The sequence below is a fragment of the Convolutriloba macropyga genome, chromosome 1, assembly GCF_964194025.1.
Source record: "Convolutriloba macropyga chromosome 1, txConMacr16.3, whole genome shotgun sequence".
In the NCBI taxonomy this organism is placed as follows: Eukaryota; Metazoa; Xenacoelomorpha; order Acoela; family Convolutidae; genus Convolutriloba; species Convolutriloba macropyga.
This window is the reverse complement of record NC_134468.1, coordinates 60,673,905-60,695,833: the sequence shown is the minus strand read 5'-3', so window position 1 is coordinate 60,695,833 and position 21,929 is coordinate 60,673,905. Positions and strand designations below refer to the sequence as shown.

Below are 21,929 nucleotides of genomic sequence, written 5' to 3'. Positions count from 1 at the left end.
AAAATGAACAAAGTCAGTATAAAAAATTGAAGTCAGAAATAGAAACGGGATAAACCCATAAAGCCCAATTTTAGATGCCCGCTATTTGAACGTCGTTCCTATAAGTCTTAGTTACCGTCTCTAATGCTTATTGGTATCGATAGTAGCCTATGTAGCCTCGCTCTAAGAAACAGAAGTATGTTCAACTACGAAACGCCATCAAAATAAATCGGACTTAAAAAGTTTTTTAATTTTAGAAGCTAAAGTTTTCATTTTAGTTTTGTTTAAAAAACAGGAAAAAGTGAGCATTTTAGACTTTTGGTCTCCGGTCAGTTTATGTTTATTAATTACTGGGTCGCTCTTCAAAACCCCCTGCAACTATGCTTTTTTAATGACTTTAGAAAGAAGTTTGAAGCAACTATTGTTAGCCTCTCGTGTGTGTGTGTTTGTGTCTGTGTGTGTGTGTGTGTTTGCGTGCGTAAAATTGCTTTCAAACTTAGTAACTTGTATTTTCCTACTGGTGGTCTTTTTGATGCAATTTTTTGTCTGATTGTTTTTCGTATGATCGATTTTCCTTGCGCTTTCTTTCTAATTTTTCAATTATCAATTTTGCTCAATTTTTAACAGATGAATTTCATTTGTTGTTTTCTACCATAATGTCAAATCAAAGCTGCCGAAAAATTATTTTCTGCTTTTGTTTCCAGTTCAAATCTTTGGTTCTCTTTTTGTTGCCGGATCAATTAGAACATTACTCGTCATTGAATAATACAGGCTTTCAAGCTCTTTTCCTTAGTTCAATCATAAAAGGTCCCATCTTGACTAATGGCAATCTGCCGTTTTTTTAAGTTTCGTCTTTTGCTGGACATAGTTATGTAACAGTTAATTAGCTATATGATCTGAAGTGAGACGGAGTTAGATTAAAGAGTGGAGAATATGCGCCCTCAAACAATTGAACTGTAACGTGTTAAGACTATTATTTTAGGACGTCACGATTCTGTACGAAGCAGTGCGTGAACTGAACACGTCACAGGCGTTCAAGAAGGTGTTGAGTATGGTGCTGAATGTGGGAAACATTCTCAACACAGGCAACCAGCGGCTCAGCATGGCCATGGGATTCGACATCAACTACCTCAAAGAGGTACCTATCCTGTCTAGAACAGAAGAGAACTTCGAAATTTATCCCGCAATGAAGTCGTGTCATCTCATACCACTTATTTGACTAGTGTATATTTTACTCTTCTGCTTCCCAATGTATAGAGTCATCAATAGATTGAACGGAGGCCGTTAGCTTAAGTGAAACCAATAAAAATTAAGTGGGAAAAGAGCAGTTTGTTGAGCTTAATTTACAAGCATACGCGATTTTTCGTTACCATTCATTAATGAAAATATAAATATGTCGCGCACCATGGGTAATTTGCTCGTAGTGCTTAGCGTAATTACGTAATGCTTATCGTAATTAACGGATTGAAAAACTACGTAATTGTGTAAATTGAATGTGTTTATAGTGAGAAATGGCTTTTAAAGAGAGCTTTTAAATATACTTTCTCTAGCTGGGTGGTGTGAAGTGTGCGGAGGACAAGTCCAAGTCAGTAGTGCACATATTCCTCATGATTTTGGAGAGCAAGCCTCAGACCAGCTCACTTGTTGAACAGCTCATAGGAGAACTACAGTACATTGAACCCGCGTGCAAAGGTAACCAGTCCCACTACCTTGTGAAGTTGAGCAGTCAAGAATTTGAGCGAAACAGTCCATTAAATAAATACGTCTTCCGGATAAAAACGCAGACAACCTAGAGGCCTTGAGGTTTGCGTTCTGAGCGCTCTCCAATCAATTTTGGCATTGATTAATAGCTGCGATAGCTAGCTATTATTGGCCGTCTCATGGTTTTTAACAATTCAAAGAAATTGAATTGTGTTTGGGAGCTGTCTGCTTCAAGAGGAGAGTTTTGATGATATATATTTTTACGACTGAAAGAGGCGTGAATGTTTTCTGTTTATAGCTGCGAAGCTGAGCGGAGCTATATTGCGGTGCTCTTGGTTTTTACGACTCGAAGAGGAGTATTGCTTTTCTTAAGTTTTTTTTTACAGGATGTATTATTCGCTCAGACGGCGTTTTGACCTAAAAGTGAAAGAGTGAAATTGCCATGTGAACTAATATTTTCTGACCGACAGAAGTTTTTTGATCATGCGCTGCGTTTAGTGAATGACTTTTTATAGCTGCGATGCTGTAAGCTGAGCGTAGCTATATTGCGGTGCTCTTGGTTTTTTTTGTTTCGTCGTCTGACGCTTTATTTTCGTTTTACATTTGTTCTAGAAAATTCTGTCTCGTCACTGCTTAAATGGCTTTTTCGCGCTTGATTTCACGCTTTCTGCGTGACCTAAATTGCGGTTATTCAGAAACAGAATCTGTTCCTAAAACAAAGTTGATTGTAAGAGAACAGATTGTATGGTCCGACAGCCGAGTGGTTAAGGCGACTGGCTGGTAATCCGGAGATCGGTGGTTCGAGACGCGACAGGGAAACTTTTTTTGCACCCAAAAACAACCTCCTTTGAAATAAACTTGTAAGTTTTATAGGCGGCGGCGATAACTATTATCAACTCACTTCTGTATCTTTTTCCATCTGTATTTTACGGCACGCAAGTCTATTTCGCAGCTATTGCGGCAATCTGCCGGCTATGTTCTTCGACTTTGAAAAGTGTTTTTGAACATAAGTTTTCAGCCGATTTTTTTAATAGCCGCACAGCGATAGCTGGGGCTATTATTGGCCTTCTCTTGGTTTTTTTTATTTCGTCGTCATGATTTTTGTTACGACCATATGACGTCACAGCCACTTTTTGTTCATTCGTTCATGCAATTTCAACTGAATTGCATGTGTGACGTCATTTTTCGCTCTTAGTGGAGCGAGTTTTTTTGTTCATGCGCGTGATTGAATTTTTGGTCACACTTGACTTACCTCACTCTCAAAAATGACTTCCTCACTTTTAAATTGACTTTTATTTACTTTAATTCAAAGAGATAAGGCCAAATGGGTGTGTGTCACTCTAAATGAAGGTTATTTGAGATTAGCTAATAGAGGCAGCAATAAGTTATACAGATTTTTAATCAAAATATAACAGATCAGCCTTCAATGTAAAGACGAATTTTTTTGGTCTGTCTTTTTTACTGTTTTTTTAGACTGCTGATCTACGAATCTATTGCGGCTATTTTCTGGCAATCTGCCAGCTATGTTGTTTAATTAGCCCAATTTTCTGGCTTGTAATTTTTATTTGACGTCATGTCGAAATATAGCCCTCGGACATTGATACCACAGTGTTTTGCAGAGCCTAATAATACGTTTCAAGTTCAAAATGAGCGCATGTTTCTTGATTTTTTAATTGCTCTCAAACGAAGTTTGTAGCAATTATATTAGTCCTGTCGGTCTTTTTAATGCAATTTTTAGCTTGACCGATCTGTTGTCTGACCCATTTGACTTTTCGTCATCAAACACGGGATAAACAGGTAGCGCCCAGCGGTCATTAAGTGCTCTTAGAGCCTTTCAGCTCACTAGTCTCCAAGTATTCGATTCACAGAAACTGTTTTGGAGACTTATACTAATGGTGTGAAGGGCGGTTCTGAGAAATCGACCCCCCACACCAACATTAGCTGCGCTCTCAACCCCGCAATCCCCACCCCTGCACTTCGTTCAGGCCGTAAGGCCCCGTGCAGCCAAAAGTGGCTCTACCGGCGTTGCCACCCAAATATCGCCCCCCGATGTTGCCACTGACGAATGCAACCGCTCGCCGGTGGTTTGAGAGCAATTTGCCCGACGTTATTCGGTAATGTTAAGTTAATTTTTGGCTTTTTTCCATTAATTTTTTTATTGTTGGTTCTTTCAGCCGTCTTTTTGCAACATTCAGTTCAAATGGCAACTTCCCACTGATAATTCATAAACTGAATGCCTATTTCTGCCGCGAGGTAGTCTTGTTTTTAATAGCCACGAAGCGATAGCGGCTATTATTGGGGACATGGTGGTTTTTCAATTCGCCGTCTCCATCGATGATTCTTACAACCTGACTTCTTGAAATTGACTTTTTCAATGACTTCAGTGACTTCTGCTTTGCAGTTAAAATTTGTGTACGTGACGTCGTCTCTGCTTTTAGGTCAATTGCGTGACACCTCACTAAAAAAAATGCCTTCTGATTTCACCTATGGAACTTTAAATTTTATGAATATTTACTAGTTAATACTGTGCATCTAAGTACTGCCAAACTTATATGCCCTAATTCGTGATTTTTTTCTGATTCCGAATACCAATTTTGAAATAGCTCTTTTAGGGCTTTGTCCTTATAGACCGTATGTGTCATAAAATTAACAGTCCAAATCTAACCCAAAATGTCTTGTGGTCTATTAGTTGTTTCAATTCATGGAAGGCCACAAGCGTCTACCGCGGCTATTTTCTGTCAATCTGCCGGCTAGGTTATAAAGCCTACATTCTAATCCAGTTTTGGATATTTTTTTCAAGTTTTTAAAGTCGTTAGTCTTATTTTGCACTGTAAGGGATCCTAATTTTCTGTTACTAACGTTTGATTGATTTTGTGGCTTTCAGTATTTGAATTTCTGCAAAACATTTTTCATAATGCAATTTTGAAAAAATTGTTGACAATTTTAATGCAAAATGTTTTATGGTCTCCAATATGTAAACTGTTTCTACATTTTAATCTATACAGGAGGAAAGCTATATAATTTTATGCTAAATAATGAAATATATTTGTTTTTCCACTTCATTTTTTCCATTTGACTTTTAACTTTCAAAAGTTAAGGACTGGTCTTGTTTTTTCAGGTTTTTGTTTCTATCCTTATTCTCCGCATTCTATATTTTATCAATCTATCATTTTCCTATAGCTATGGTTCTAATCAGCTCTTTTTTATCTGTTGTTGAAAACTTTGATTTTAGCCTTTTTCTTAGATTTTTATTTTTGCAATTGAATTAATATGACAGTGCGGCACTGAAGAGGTTTAATGCCGTTTAAACTTTTGGACTGATAGTTGCTCTCTACGAATATTATCGGGGTCCTGGATTCGTTTTTAAAGGATTTTAGTCCTTTGAATTTTATTCTGTTTCTTTTTCTTTCGTTGATTAATTTGAAGGTTTTTCAACTATTTTAATGATTTTTAGTTCTTTTGCCTTTTTTGGCCTATTGTGTTTTATTGAATTTTTTGATTAATTGCTCTCAAATGAAGTTTTTAGCATTTATTAATTGCTCTCAAATGAAGTTCGTAGCAATTATATTAGTCCTGTTGGTCTTTTTTATGCGATTTTTCGCTTGACCGATTTTTCATCTGACCCTTTTGACTTTTCGTCTTCGAAAACGGGATAAACAGATAGTGCCCAGCGGGAATTAAGTTTTCATAGAGCCTTTCAGCTCACTAGTTTCAAAGTAAGTGATTGCAAAATTTTTGGAGACTTATACTTATCGTGTGAAGGGCGATTCTTGACGCCCCTTCTAGGGAAGTTGACCCCCCACATCAGCCCCCCCCCCCCCTAACTTCACCCCATCCCCAGCCATAGGGCCCCGTGCAGTCGAGAAAGCTGAACGAGTTGAAAAGGAGAGCGATTCTCTTATCATAAGTTAGAGAGATAGAGAGAGAGAGAGAGAGAGCGAAATAGTGAGCCAGCAACATTTTTTCACGTTTAATATTTTTCTCAGCTGTTTTTAATTGCTCTCAAACAAAGTTTGTAGCAATTATGTTAGTCCTGTCGGCCTTTTCATGCAATTTTTTGCTTGACCGATTTGTCGTCTGACCCATTTGAGTTGTCGTCCTAAAAACGGGATAGACAGGTAGCGCCCAGTGGGCAGTAAGTGCTCTTAGAGCCTTTCAGCTCACTAGCCTCCAACTATGCGATTCACAGAAACTGTTCTGGAGACATACTTATGGTCTGAAGGGCGGTTCTTAGAGGTTGAAGAACAACCCCCGCCAGACTTTAGGTTGAACTGTTGACCCCCCCGCCCCCACTGTTGCCCCCCAACCCCCCCCCCCCCCGCTGTTGGCCTCCCCCACCTCACTGTTGCCCCCCCTCCCCCATCAATCCACTGTGCATCCTCTGTGGCTAGCTCCCTGCCCCCAACTTCACCCATCCCCCCCCCCCTGCACATCGTTCATGCCGTAAGGGCCCCGTGTAGCCAGGTCCCACTGTTGCCTCGATCACCTCCCTCATCAAACCCCCATACAGGTGTACCCCTCTGCTGTCACCTTACGCGCCATCAATTAGGCTAAAGCTAGCCTCACTAAACCGTGGCTAGCTACTGATGAAGCCAACCGCTCGCCGGTTGTTTGAGAGCATTTCGCCCGACGTTAGTCGGTTATGTTTGCATTCAAGCCTCATTGGCTGTAGGCTCTATTTACTATAAAGGATGAATTTTCTTTTGCTAGAAAGTTGTCGCTTTCTATGCAATTTGACATAAAATTGAAAAGTTGTAAACAACTTTGTACTCATTTTCCCCTTTTCGAAAAATAGATATGTTTGTGAGCTCATTAAAAACTGGGTGATATGCTGTGGTTACGTAACTTGGTATGTAAAACAACGGTTTTCATTTTTATTTGTTCGTGTGCTACATCGAAAATAAATTGAATTTTTCTAATTTTCATGTTATTTTTTTCTGGCAAATTTTGTTTTCTTCTCTGACTTAAGACTGTTGTTTTCTCTGAGGTGTTCTGCAAGGAAAAATAGCTTTCGGAGGATATGACTTCGAGTCATTTCCGGATTTCTTCCGGCTATGTTTTTGTTTCGCCGTCTGTTGCTCTTTTTCGTTTTACATTTGTTCACACAGCAAAGCTAAAAATGTCAAATTTTCTAAATGAGTTGTTCCTCTCACTAACGGCATTTGCGCGCCTGACGTCATTTCTCACTGTCCTTAGCCAGTCCAAAATCCCTTGAGCGTTTTTAGCTCATTTGCTTGATTAGATTTTGATCATTCGTGACTTACGCCACTCAATAAAATGACTTTTGCACTTTAAAACGTGAGTTGAATTTGAATTAGTTGAAGGTCAAAGGAACTCATATATATGTTATAAAGGTCCCTAATGAAAAGGCTTCTGCGCAATGAGTGTTCACAAGCATTATTAGTTTATCCCTGAATGTTTTTAGATAGCTTTTTGAGCGGTGTCGATAACTTTGTCTACCTATATCTGTATCTGTTTGTATCTCTGTTATACGACATGCAAGTTTTTTTTCGCATCTATTCCGGCAATCTGCTGGCTATGTTTTTGATTTTTAACCTTCAAAATGAACAATTTAGTCCTCTTCTTTTCAAAAATGTATGCGTTATTCTGTTCTGACGATTTTTTTTTATTATAGCTGCGAAGCTGTAAGCTGAGCGAAGCTATATTGCGGTGCTCTTTTTGTTTCGTCGTCTGACGCTCTTTTTTCGTTTCACATTTGTTCACACAGCAAAGCTGAGAAAAAATGAAATTTTCTGAATGACTTCTTCCTCTCACTAATGGCATTTGCGCGCGTGACGTCATTTCTCACTCGCTTTACCAAAAGTTTTCAGCTTATTTGCGTGATTAGATTTTGATCATACGTGACTTACCTCACTCAATAAAATGACTTTTGCACTTTAAAACTCAAGTTTTATTTGAATTTGTTTAAGGTCAAAGGAACTCATATGTGCAGTAGAGGTCCCTAATAAGAGGCTTCTGTGGAATGAATTTTAACAAGCGTTATTAATTTATCGCTGAATGTTTATTACCTAGTTTTTTGAGCGGCGTCGTTTTTTTTCAATTTAGATCTGTTTGTATCTCTATTATATGGCACGCAGGTCTATTCTTTCGCAGCTATTCCGGCATTCTGCCGGCTATGTTCTTTATTTTAAAGACTAACATCGAAATTGTTGATGTTGGCCCTTTCTTCGATTTGTTCCACTTCAATTGTTTTTAATTATAATACTCATTCAGTGAGTGTTTTCTGGAATTCCTTCTAAAAGTTTAAGTGTTTTGCCTTGCAAATATTAATGGGGCTATATTTTGGTAAACATCGAGTGTTATTTCCGAGTATTATAAATTGCTCTCGTATGAAGTTCGTAGCAATTATTGCCGGTCTTTTTTAATGCAAATTTTTCGCTCAACCGTTGTTGCGCTTTTCTAGAACGTTCTTTGACTTCTGATGTGACTTTTCACCCTTTCATTCTTTTTTTAATGATCTCTATTGTTAGCACTTAATTAAAGCTTGTTTCTTTAAAAAAATCGATCTCCGCATAGCAAAAAAGAAGGGCCTGATAGCCGAGTGGGCAGTGCTTGTGGTGAGGGATCGGGGGGACCATGGTTCGAATCCCGGCGTGGTCAACTATTTTTGCACTCATAAAGAAAAATTTATATAAGCTACAGCCCCTGAATTAAATTGCCTCGCCTGTTGTTTGAGAGCAGTTCTTCCGACATTTAAGCAGTTCCTTATGCGAGATAAATTTAAACAAGCTTCATTAATTTATCGCTGAATATTTTTTACATAGTTTTTTGGGCGGCGTCGATAACTTTTGCAACTTATATTTGTATCGGTTCTATCACTATTATACGGCACGCAAGTCTATTCGTTCGCAGCTATTCCGGCAATCTACCGGTTATTTTTTTTCGATTAAGCATCCGAGTAAAAAACCTGAAGTTCCGAAAAAGTTGTTTCAGTGATCGTATTCGAACTGTGGAGAAAAGAGTGGTTTAGTTCATACCTTCTTTTGAAACAGCGAGAAATGCGTGGGTAAGAAATTTTCGCTAAACCAGCGAACACTATTGTTCACATGGAGCTCTTTCAAGCTTTTTAAATGCTTTCGAACGATGTTTGATGCAAATATTGTAAAGGTTTGTCTTTTTTAAAGCAAAATTTTTGCGCGTTTATTCTTGAACATTCTTTGACTTCTCAAGTGTCTTTTTCTTTCTCCATCATCCTTTTTGAGTGATCTCAATTGCACTCGCTCATAAATAAAGTTTGTTGGTAAAGTAAAAGCCATTGTCGTTTGATACAGGGACTTAAAGGCGAGTTGGGAAGGCTATAAGGATAGGTGTCCGGAGGTCTTGTATTCGAATCCTACACTGGTCGGATGTTTTTGCGCCCATAAACAAAATTTTATGTACGCTACAGCCCTTGAATTAAATTGCCCCGCCTAGCGTTTGAGATCTCAACTATTTCGCAGATTTGTAGGCTTTTTCAAATTTTGGCACATTGTACTGTTTATCCTTATTTTCTTTCAGTTTTTTTCACATGCTCTCCTATTAATGTATTGTTGGATTATTATCTTCGATTACAAGAAACAGTGTTTTCCATTTTTTATGCACTTGTAATATATGATCAATTAATTTGATTTTCATAATTTGTTTCTTTGCTTAATTTACTTTTTGGCTCATTTTTTACTGTTATGTGAATTGAAACTGTTCTTTTTCTGCCTTTTGATGAAACCGGATCTAAAAGAGTCAATGCCGTTTATGTGCAGAAATTGCGAGTCTTTTGATTTTCAAAAATGGAGAAGCGAGACTTTTTCAAGCTTCAATTCTTCAATTTGAAAGATTGATTTGCTTTCGTTTTGACATAAAGTTTGTTGCTAACATAAAAGTGATTGTTAGCAGTAGAATAACAGCGTGGTTGTAGCCTAGTGGTTAAGATGTCTGACTGCTATCCTGGCGGGCGTGGATTCGAATCCCTATCGGGGCCCAGTCTGAGATGAAATTCAACCTATTTTTGTCGTTTTTCCGCTTTTAAACCTTTTTTTCAGCAGTTTTTGTATCCTTCATGTTTTTAGTATTAATGGTTTTTTGGAAGATCTGTTTTCAGTTTTCATTCTGCCGGCTATGTTCTTTATTTTAAAGACTAACATCGAAATTGTTGATGTTGGCCCTTTCTTCGATTTGTTCCACTTCAATTGTGTTTAATTATAATACTCATTCAGTGAGTGTTTTCTGGAATTCCTTCTAAAAGTTTTGTTAGTATTTTGCCTTGCAAATATCAATGGGGCTATATTTTGGTAAACATCGAGTGTTATTTCCGAGTATTATAAATTGCTCTCGTATGAAGTTCGTAGCAATTATTGCCGGTCTTTTTTAATGCAAATTTTTCGCTCAACCGTTGTTGCGCTTTTCTAGAACGTTCTTTGACTTCTGATGTGACTTTTCACCCTTTCATTCTTTTTTTAATGATCTCTATTGTTAGCACTGAATTAAAGCTTGTTTCTTTAAAAAAATCGATCTCCGCATAGCAAAAAAGAAGGGCCGGATAGCCGAGTGGGCAGTGCTTGTGGTGAGGGATCGGGGGGACCATGGTTCGAATCCCGGCGTGGTCAACTATTTTTGCACCCATAAAGAAAAATTTATATAAGCTAGAGCCCCTGAATTAAATTGCCTCGCCTGTTGTTCGAGAGCAGTTCTTCCGACATTTAAGCAGTTCCTTCTGCGAGATAAATTTAAACAAGCTTTATTAATTTATCGCTGAATATTTTTTACATAGTTTTTTGGGCGGCGTCGATAACTTTTGCAACTTATATATGTATCGGTTCTATCACTATTATACGGCACGCAAGCCCTTTTGAGTGATCTCAATTGCACTCGCTCATAAATAAAGTTTGTTGGTAAAGTAAAAGCCATTGTCGTTTGATACAGGGACTTAAAGGCCAGTTGGGAAGGCTATAAGGATAGGTGTCCGGAGGTCTTGTATTCGAATCCTACACTGGTCGGATGTTTTTGCGCCAATAAACAAAATTTTATGTACGCTACAGCCCTTGAATTAAATTGCCCCGCCTAGCGTTTGAGATCTCAACTATTTCGCAGATTTGTAGGCTTTTTCAAATTTTGGCACATTGTACTGTTTATCCTTATTTTCTTTCAGTTTTTTTTTTCACATGCTCTCCTATTAATGTGCGGTTGGATTATTATCTTCGATAACAAGAAACAGTGTTTTCCATTTTTTATGCACTTGTAATATATGATCAATTAATTTGATTTTCATAATTTGTTTCTTTGCTTAATTTACTTTTTGGCTCATTTTTTACTGTTATGTGAATTGAAACTGTTCTTTTTCTGCCTTTTGATGAAACCGGATCTAAAAGAGTCAATGCCGTTTATGTGCAGAAATTGCGAGTCTTTTGATTTTCAAAAATGGAGAAGCGAGACTTTTTCAAGCTTCAATTCTTCAATTTGAAAGATTGATTTGCTTTCGTTTTGACATAAAGTTTGTTGCTAACATAAAAGTGATTGTTAGCAGTAGAATAACAGCGTGGTTGTAGCCTAGTGGTTAAGATGTCTGACTGCTATCCTGGCGGGCGTGGATTCGAATCCCTATCGGGGCCCAGTCTGAGATGAAATTCAACCTATTTTTGTCGTTTTTCCGCTTTTAAACTTTTTTTCAGCAGTTTTTGTATCCTTCATGTTTTTAGTATTAATGATTTTTTGGAAGATCTGTTTTCAGTTTTGTGATTTTCCGAAAAGTTTTTGAATTATTTGTTCAGTTTTTTGTATTTAACTATTCCATAGGCGATGGTTACCGAGGGTAGCCGCATAAATATTGTTTGCGCCATAGGCGATGGTTACCGAGGGTAGCCGCATAAATATTGTTTGCGCCAGTTCTTTCCGAAATATTTAGTACTAAAATTTGCGGTCGTTTCTTAGAACAGCGGCAAATATGGTTGTAAAAAATTTCGTTATGCGAGCAAATTGTTTTTGTTCATCTGCAGCTTTCACAAGCTTTTTTAAATTGTCTAAGTTGTCGTTGGCTAAAGTAATTTTTAAAACGTTTCAATAGCTTTATGAAGCTTTTCGTGATGAAGGTTTTTTAATCAATTTCTTGTATTTTTAATAGCCGTCGGCAGCTTCTCAGAAGGCTATTATTGCGCTTCTAGTTTTTTTTTACTTTGTCGAATAAAAATTTGTTTTGCTTTATCTCATTTTGCCGCTTTTTCAACATTTTGAGTGAAATCTTTTTGTATTCTTCGTAATTGGTTCATTCTTCGCACATTCTGCTCACCGTGCTTTTAAACAGTAGTTGTTAAGCAAAGCAATCTAAAATTCATAGAAAACAGATTCATAGAAAACGAAATCAAAAATAGTAACGGTATAAACCCATAAAGCTAAATTTTAGATGCCCGCTACTTAAACTTGGTTCTTAAAAGCCTTAGTTACGAATAATTACTGGTATCGATAAAAAGCCCCCCGCATCCTCTCATTAAGTAACAGGTTTGTCTAATAACAAAATGAAATCGTATTATTTCGCACTTTCAAAAAAATTTCCTACATCAATCAGTTTTCCCATTTTTTCTGTTCTTTCAATCCCAATTGGGGTTATGGGAATCAATGGCGGCTATTGTTTGTTAATCTGTCGGGTTTGTTTGTATTTCATTTTTAGTGGGCAGTGAGTTGGGTCATCAGTAGATTAACACGACTCGATTCAGTAGTTTTCCGGCTATGCTTTTTTAAAATCTCTTCACATTTTGACGATTTTTAAGGTCAAATTGGAGTGATTAATTAGGTCACGCTGAAACAGGATGCTGACCAAATAAGCGAGTAGTTTCAAGATGTTGAAAGTTATAGCTCTACTTTTGAAATCGGATAGGAAAACGGCGTTTGAACAAAAATTTGTCTTCTGGAGTGTATTTTTTTTCATTTGACACCGGCAATTTATAGCGGTTTTAAATTGTTTTTTTTCCAATCCATTCATAGTCAATTCTGGGTTGGTTTTTTGCTTAACGTTTGGAATTTTTTGAAGTGTTTTTCAGGACTTGTCCTGCTATGTTGTTTTTCGACGTCAAAATTTTTGTTACGAGAAATCACGATGACTTCACATCTGCTTCTTTTTTTTTCAATCATTCCAGCAATTTTGACGGACGGAATTGCGTTGCTCGATGTCTTTTTTCACTCTTAGTGGACCGAGTTTTTTTTCAAGCTCCACTTCTTTTTTTAAGTTATTGAATTGCTGTCATTTTGAAATAAAGTTTGTTGCTAATATAAAACTGATTGTTAGCAGTAGAGTAGCAACGTGGACCAAGTTTTTTGTTTACTCGCGTGATTTTTGGTCACGCGTGATTTAGTTCTCTCAAAAATGACTTTAATTGAATGAGATAAGTTCAATTGAGTTTCTCACTCTAATTGAAGTTTATCTGAGGCTAGCTTTTAGAAACAATACCTAAGTTATACAAATATTTCTAAATCAAAATATGACATCTCAGCAACTAGTGAAAAAAAAATTTCTATTTATTTTTAGACTGCTCGCCTACAAAGTTATCGCAGCTATTTTCTGTCAAACTGCCTGCTGTTATTATGATGAGTACGGTCAGCTATTCGGACCTGCTATTATAGCAAACCATTATTTTTTCGTCAATGAAAGATTTTTCTGTGGAACTTTTTTTCGTCTTTGCAACATTTGTAGATCTGTGAGTTCTGTTGACTAGTTTTTTTTCATCTTATTCCTCTCAAAACAGCTCAAATAAAGATCAGTTTTTCAGCAAATCAGTCTTAAGTTAATACAATCCATGTTGAACCGAAAGATAAAGCACCGCTTGAGAAATTTTTTATGCTGAAACCATTTGAGCGAAAAAGCTGGTGGTTTATTAAGAACCATTTTTGCATGGTATTTGGAGAAGTTTTGAATTTCAAAGCAAAATTTCTCTGATGTGTAGCAATTTATCTTCTTTTCTCAATGGTAATTTGAAATTGTTTTGGAAAGAACCTACGCGGAACGTATTCGGCAGATACTTTTTTCTTGCTAATATTAAAATGGAATGAGAAAAATGGGTATGGATACTTTTTGGGCTTTGGCAGTGAGTTTTTGGGAATGAAATTTAGATTCATTCTCCCAATGAGTTATACACATAAGAGAAATACCTGTTATTAATAGCCGCCCTCATCTTCTCAGCCGGCTATTATTGCGCTCTTATTTTTTTTTTTTACAATCCAAGAATTGGATTGTATTGGTGCTCTGTCTTCTTTTTTTTTGGAAGATGTTTTCATACCTGTTTTCATGACTTTGAGCTTTCAAAACGGGATAAACAGGTAAAGCTTAGCGGGCATCAAGTTTCATTAGAGGCCCGCATTTAGTAGTCCCTCAAGTACTCAGAGTGGTGAAGCTACTGGGAAGGCCGTAATTCAAGGTTAAAAGGTCATTTTTGGGAGTTTTTAAGCCTAAAATAATGAAATTTTTAGCAATTTTTCGTCAATTTTTGGATTTTTTGTTAGACCAGTCTGAAATTGAGGTTTAATAAAGTTGATAAAGGTCCTTTGAAACACGTAATTGCTTTTTACGGCTACTTTAAGCTCTATATCTATTGCTACTCCAAACATAAACACGGTAATTTATACTTATTTTTTCAAATTGTTTGAAAATTTTTGGCATTTTTTTTATTTGTTCCAGACTTTGATGTCAAAAAAGCTCCTCTGGGGTTTAATAATAGGTTATTGCATAGTTTCTAGTGGTAATGAAGTGGTTTTAAACATTTTAACTTCACGAATTTTACCAATTTTTTAAAATCAAACTTGGTTTTTTTCAAATTTTCTGACATTTATTGTCATTATTCAAGTTTCCCAGCCCTAGGAGGCAAGAAGCCTCATCTAGGGTTTGCTAACAGTTTACTGAAAATATTTGTCCATGGAATGGTATTCAACATTTTAATATCTTTTACCAATTGTTTGATAAAGTTGCAATTTTCTTCTTTTTGCAATTTTTATTCAGTGGTCAGGGAAACTCCTATAGGTTTTGCTAGTATGTTACTACATGGTTTCTAGGAGCATTAAAATAGTTTCCAATTTTTTAATTTTGCAATTGTAGGCAATTTTTTAAATAAAGCTTGCAATTTAAAATTTTCGATTGTTTTCAAATTTTTCGATTTTTTTGTCATTCTCTGAGTTTAGCTTTCTTCACTGACCAACAAAACTTTTTAAATGTTGTAGACGGTTTACAAAACAGAACTTCAGAGTCAAAAAAATGTTTTGATCTTTTTTACAGCCCTATTTTTGGAAATTTTCTTTAGATTTTCTCTTCGCAGTTTCTTGATGTATTCGTCCAGTTTATCTACTTTTAGTGGCAGATTCATCTCTTTCAAGGTTTATGCGTGAGTTAATGAGTATTTTGAAATGAGTTATATATGGCCTTCAAGTTAAAAGCTTCAAGGGTTTTAGCAATGATCGTTTTTTTGGTTAGTTTGTTTGATTCTTTTATTTTCTCAACTTTTGAGATTGTCTTGTTGGCTGGGATTGTTCAATTGATCTGCTGGTCAGGTTCATTAGATCTGTCTTTCATTCAATTACTTGGATTGTATTTCAGGACTTGTCCTGCTATGTTTTTTACTTCGTCGAACTTTTTTTCGCTTTACCATTTTGCCGCTTTTTCGACATTTTGCGTGAAATCTTTTTGACTTCTGTAGGCTAGTTTCTCTCTTCTCTCATTCTGCTAAAAGTGAATTTGAACATCAGTTGCTCAGCAAAGCAATTCAAAACGAACAGAGTCAGTATAAAAAAAATTGAAGTCAGAAATGGAAACGGGATAAACCCATAAAGCCCAATTTTAGATGCCCGCTATTTGAACGTTGTTCCTATAGTTCTTAGTTACCATCTCTTATGCTTATTGGTGTTGATAGTAGCCCCTGTAGCCTCTCTCTAAGAAACAGAAGTATGTTCAACTACGAAATGCCATCAAAATAAATCGGACTTAAAAAATTTTTTTGTATAAAAATCTTTTTTTTTTAATATCTATTCGTTCAATCCCAATCATGCTTATTGGAATCAACGGCGGCTATTTTCCGGCAATCTGCCGGGTATGTTTAGAGTATGCTATCCAGATTTCGTTTTTGTTTTTCAGCTGTGAGCCCTCAATATTGAGATTCTCCTTTTTTGCGTGATCTAAACTCGCGGTTAAAAACGCAAGCGAGCTGTTGAAATCATTTGCACGCACTAACAGGTGAAAGCTTACAACAAATTCATCGAAAAGTTGGCAAATTAAATCAAAGTGCTAGATCCCCCGAGCCATCAGTTGGGGATTCTATGTCCGCTAGGCAAAAATCGTGCATCGCAATGGGCTCACTTGAGACTAAGTTCTTCGCTGCTTGAGAATTATTTGCCGTCAGCAGTCCATTGTTCTTATTTTTGATTAATACTGCATTGATGCACTTTTTCGGAATTGAGCAAAACCAGTAGCTTTAGAGGACAAGAATGATTTCCATCAACCGTAAGTTCCTCATGCTAACCCATTGAAAAATATTTCTGCCTATTGTAGAACTTTTGAAATTGGTGCTAAGTTTTTCAATTGAGATATCATTTGAAATGTTTTTAATAGCCGCCGTCAGCCTCTCAACGGCTATTATTTAGGCGATCTCCTTTTTTACAATTCAAAGAATTTGAATTGTATTGGTGCGCTGTCTTTTTCTTAAGATCTGTTCACGCTTTTTTCGACTTCTTCACGTCAGTGAGAAGTAATGATTTTGGTCACATTAAAATAGTAAAAAGAGCGAAACAACGAGTAGGTTTGAGACGTGAATTTTTTTCATATTACCTTTAAAGTGGAGTGAGAACTTGGTGTTTAAACAATTTGGCTGTTTCTGAGATGGATTTTTTTTCAGGTGCGTCAATTTGACTTCTGTTTTCAGAGTTTCGTCTCCTTCAGCGCTTTTAAGACGGTACATATGTGTTCTAATTGTGCCTATTTGCCTTTGATTGAATTCCTTGAGGGGCAGCTAAAACTTTTTATGACTTTGCCACTTTTTTTGTCAGAAAATATTAGTGAATTTTAGATTTTGCCCCCTTTTTTTTACAATTATCTGTTGTCTTATCATCAATGAAAGATCTGATTGGTTGCTAATCAGGCATAAAAGAACGTAATCAATGGCTCGATTTAATTAATTGCTCTTGAATGAAGTTCATAGCAATTATTGTAAACGCGTGTGTCTTTTTTATTCAAATTTTTCGCTTGACAATTTTCGCGCATTTCTTCTAGAACATTCTTTGACTTCTCAAGTGACTTTTTTACGCTTTCGTTCATCATTTTTGAGTGACCTATATTGCTCTCTCTGAAGTAAAGCTTGTTGCTAATATACATTCGGTTGCAGTTTTGGGAAAATTTGTGAGTCATAGCGCAGTGGTTAGTGCGGGTGGCTATGGATCGGGAGGTCAAAGGTTCGAATCCCGTTGGGGGAAAAGTTCTTTTGCACCCATAAAGAAATTGATTTAGGCTACAGACCCTTAATTAAATTGCCTCGCCTGTCGTTGAAGAGCAATTTTCCGACATTTGTCGGTTTTATTTTGTTAGTGGTTTGACTTGGACACTATTTGACTTGGACACTATTTTTTCTCAACAATTTTGAGTGAATTTTCGAGTTGTGCAATTATTTATTGTACTTTGTGATGTCTTATCTTTTAATCTCATTGGGAACAATTCTCTGATGCTGCTGGTAGGGGTTAAGTTTATCGATTTACTAGTTTTTGATCAAAGCTAGTGCTTTCTATGACTTCGACAATAATTGTTTTCAATAATAATTGTCGAATTTTTTGAGTTTTTCTTTGTCTCAACACTTAGTCCCATTATTGACAGGTCTCATTGGTTGCTCAAAGGCTTCAATTAAAGTAAGTCATTTCAGTTTATAGATATTGCTTTATGTGACTTATACTCTTGTTCGTTTATTTATTTTGCTAGTGTTTGTTGTACTTATTGCTGTCTTATCACTTAATCTCATCGATGACAGGTCTCAACGGTGGTCGTTGAGGACGTAATTAATTGATATAATTATTTCCTTTAGTAGCTGTTGCGTTCTGTGACTTTTACTAAGTGTTTTCAAAAAGTTTCAGCGAGTTTTATTGCGATTTTTGGTTATTTTTGTCTGATCGTTTAATATGATTAGTGAGAGGACTCATCGACATTTAATGGCAGGTTGCTAATGAGAAATAAAGGAATACAATCGGCTGTTTGAGTTCATAGCAGTTGTTTTTTGATGTTGATCCTGTCTTTTTGAAAAGTAAAATTGAATTTTTAGTCTTGCTTGTTTTTGTTGTTCTTGTGTTGTTTTATTGCTTAGTCTATTTACTAACAGCTCTCATTTGCCTTTTAAAGTTGAGTAGTTGATTGCCAGTTCATCCAATAATGCAATTCTTTGAATTGTATTTCAGGACTTGTCCTGCTATGTTTTTTAATTCGCTTTAACCTTTTGATCACGTTTTTCGTTTTACATAAGTCACGACTTTCACCTTTGACTTCTGAGTTACCTCACTCACTGTTTCAACTGAATAGTTTTTAAATCCATTCACTCAATGAATAACCCAAGATAGTGAATACAGTCAAGGTCAAAAGAGCAAAATCAAAAGAGACGGGATAAACCGATAAAGCCCCGTCATTGAGTCATGTAGAATTAGATTATCAAAGTTCATCAGAGTATTTGGTAGATGATATTGGTATTAAGCTTATTAGCTTTCAGTTCAGAAGCTGAATTAAGTATAATTTTAGATTCTAACTGAAACTGCATGCCGAATTAGAACACTTGGCGCTGGAAAAAAATTCGGTCAATTTATCTCTTTCTTCTTTTTCTGTTTCAATCCCGATGTGCATCAAGCGCGTCAACGGCGATTATTTTCCGGCAATCTGCCGGCTATGTTTGAGATGATTGCTGCAGTCGGATGGTCACTGTAAATTATGTGAAGGATGAACGATTTCCCCAAAAATTGTTTCTTGATTTTGAGGACAACAGATGTTTGACTTTAAGAGGTGAGAAAAATAACTTTCTAATTCAAAGTATTGTTTCATTGTAGTGGATGAGCCCTCGATAGACTCTCGGATTGGTGCCTTGAAGAAAAAAGCAGAGAAACTTGAGAAGACTTTGGAGAAGAAGAAAGCACTGAATAGCAAGGACGAGTTCGTGTCTGTCTTCAGCAAGTTTCACGCAGATGCGAGCAAACAACTCAAACTGGTGGAGTCAATGGTGGAAAAATACAAAAAGGAGTTGGAAGAGATGAAGATACTCTTCTTTGAGGTCAGTTGCACCAGTATACTACCTTCAATATAATTTCAGAGGAGTCTAGTACAGTGTTTAATTGCTCTCAAACGAAGTTTGTAGCAATTATATTAGTCCTGTTGGTCTTTTTATGCGATTTTTCGCTTGACCGATTTTTCGTCTGACACATTTGACTTTTCGTCTTCAAAAAATGGGATAAACAGGTAGCGCCCAGCGGGGATTAAGCTCACCTTTCAGCTCACTAGTCTCCAAGTATGCGATCACAAACTGTTTTGGAGACTTTCATTTATGGTGTGAAGGGCGGTTCTTAGAAGTTGACAGTTTGAGATCAATTCGCCCGACGTTAGTCGGTTATGTTTATAATCCATTTATCAATAGACGCCCTCCTTATCTAAGCCAACTGTTTTACTGGAAAAGGAGTTTTGGAGGAGCGTCTTTGTTGTTAAAAAAAAGTTTTAAAAAGATGCTTTAGAAAGTAACTGCTGCACGTGATAGCTAAGTGTTTTGGTGGAACAGCTGAACGAATTGAAGAGAAGAGAGCGATTCTCTATCATATGACAGAGAGAGAGAGAGAGAGAGAAACTATGCGAGAAACATTTTTTTCACGTTTCTAGGCCTTTTCTAAACAGTTTTTTAATTGCTCTCAAACAAAGTTTGTAGCATTTATATTAGTCCTGTTGTTTTTTATGCAATTTTTTGCTTGACTCATTTTTGTCTGAGCCATTTGCCTTTTCGTACTCAAAAATGGGATACACAGGTACAGCTCGGAGGGCATTAAGTGGCCAAGCAGCTCTCTTAGAGCCTTACTCTTTACTAGTATCCGATTCACCGAAACTGTTTTTGATGAGACCATTTCAAGTTGTGACGGGAGTTTCTTAGTCTTAAAAGTTTGAACCCCCCCATTCAGTCACCCACCACCCCAAAACCTTATCTTCCTTCCTCCAACCCGGCTATTTGGACCTCCCTTTCGTCCAGTTCTCCCACAACCCAACTCCCATCACTTGACCCCTGCTCGCTTGATGCGCCCTCGCTCATTCCACCTGATGCATCCCTAAGCCCCAACTGAAGTCCTCCGCTCGCCAGTCGTTTGAGGGAAGTTCGACCGACGGTATTCGGTTGTTTTAAGTTTTAAATTAACTTTTTCGAGTAAATTGGTTTATGACCGTACATTTGCGTGCATTTTCCATCTCAATCATATAATAGACTTTTAGATGCAATCTTGGGCTATTTTTTTGATTTCGCCGTTTTAGACGCTTTTTAATAGCCGCCATCAGCCTCTGAACGGCTATTATTTAGGCGCTCTTTTTAATTCGCTTTACCTTTTAATCACGTTTTTCGTTTTACATTCACGATTTTCACGTTTGACTTTGACTTACTTCACTCACTGTTTCAACTGATTGGATTTTAAATTCTACGTTTTGATTTACGCATTGTAGCGATTACGGGCAATGTCAAAAGAGCAAAACCAAAAGATCAAAAGAAAGAAACAGGATAAGCATAGAAAGCCCGGTCATTAAGTCATAGTGCGGTAGGTCATCAAGTTCATTAAAGTGATTGCTAGCTGGCATTAGTAATCTGCTAAGTAGCGTTCATTTTAAAAGCTGAAGTAGGTGTAACTTTAGAATCTAACGGAATATGCGTAATTTGCCACGTAGAAAACTTCTGTCTTATTTTTTTCTTTATCTGTTTCAATCCCAATGTGCGTCAAGCGGGTCAACGGCGACTATTTACCGGCTATGTTGCTTAATAGTGTTATGAACAATTTTTGAGACTGTTCAATTTTATGGAATTTATGGAATTTTAAAAGAAAGTTAACAGATTTCTTTATTTGGTTCTGAATTTTTCATTTTGCTCGGTTTTTCTCTTTTCGATTTATGGAATTTATGGATTTCATGGAATTTTATAAGAAAGTTAACAGATGTCTTTATTTGGTACTGAATTTTTCATTTTGCTCGGTTTTTCTCTTTTCGATAAATTGTCTTATTCTACCATATTGCAGTCATTTGTTGAACATAATTTAACAAATGCGTAATGCGTAATGATCAATGGGTTTGGAGTAGCATTTTGTCAAATTTTTCTAAGAAATTATAACTTTTTAATTTCTTTCGGTTGGGGTTCCTTTCCTTCTCTGTCTCGTTCACGTTTTTATCTCTCTCTCTCTCTCTCTCTCTCTCTCTCTCTCTTTCTCTCTCTCTTTCTCTCCCTCTCTCTTTGTTGATTCCGCACTTCAGCTGCTGTTATGTGGCGATCTCTGATCCTCATTATCAATGGGTTATAGTTGAAATGTTTTGTATCATAAATGATCTAACAGGCACTTTTAGGAAACCGTTGTTAATTGCTCTCAAAAGCAATTGGTAGCAAATATATTAATCCTGTTGGTCTTTTATGCAAATTTTCGCTTGGCCGATTTTTCGTCTGACTCATTTGACTTTCCTATTCAGAAGCGCGATAAACAGGTAGCGCCCTAAGGTCAATAAACCGTGGCTAGCTGTTGACGAAGCCAACTGCTCGCCGCTCGTTTGAGAGCAATTTGCCCGACATTAGTCGGTTATGTTTATTTTTCATTTGTAATTTGTTTCCTCCGTTTGTTGTTTCAACTCGAATTGTATAATGATGTAAATAATCTTATTAGTTCAGTTATTTGCTGGCTAGGGCATAAGTTAAAATTTACTTCGAGTCAAGTCCGGGGTCTTCCGCGATATTTTTTTCGACGAACAGAAATTTGTTTCCCATTGCCTTAGTTCAGAGGTGTTCAATAGTTTGAGCGAAATCTTTCTGCCAGTTTTACCCCTCTCTCAATCTGCTCAAAGTTCTTTTAATGATCAATTGCTTGGCAAATTAATCTTGAATCAACGAGTCATTATCGAAGAACTAAATCAGAAATAGACACGGGTTAAACCCATAAAGCCCAATTTTAGAAGACCGGTACTCGAACTTGGTTTTTATAAGTCTTAGTAACGATCTCTAATGCACATTGGTATTGATACTAGGCCCTCCCTGTTTCATCTCATTGGA

At 36.7% G+C, this 21,929-nt stretch overlaps 1 protein-coding gene across 1 annotated transcript in view; it reads left to right on the top strand.

Annotated features, from left to right (window-relative positions):
• Positions 1-21,929, top strand: part of LOC142341221 (uncharacterized) — a 206,019-nt gene that overhangs the window by 179,261 nt on the left and 4,829 nt on the right. Inside the window, exons 20-22 of the mRNA XM_075392143.1 lie at positions 962-1,117; positions 1,530-1,671; positions 18,712-18,932. Of these exons, the coding sequence (XP_075248258.1) occupies positions 962-1,117; positions 1,530-1,671; positions 18,712-18,932 (519 nt within the window). The remainder of the gene's footprint in view (positions 1-961; positions 1,118-1,529; positions 1,672-18,711; positions 18,933-21,929) is intronic.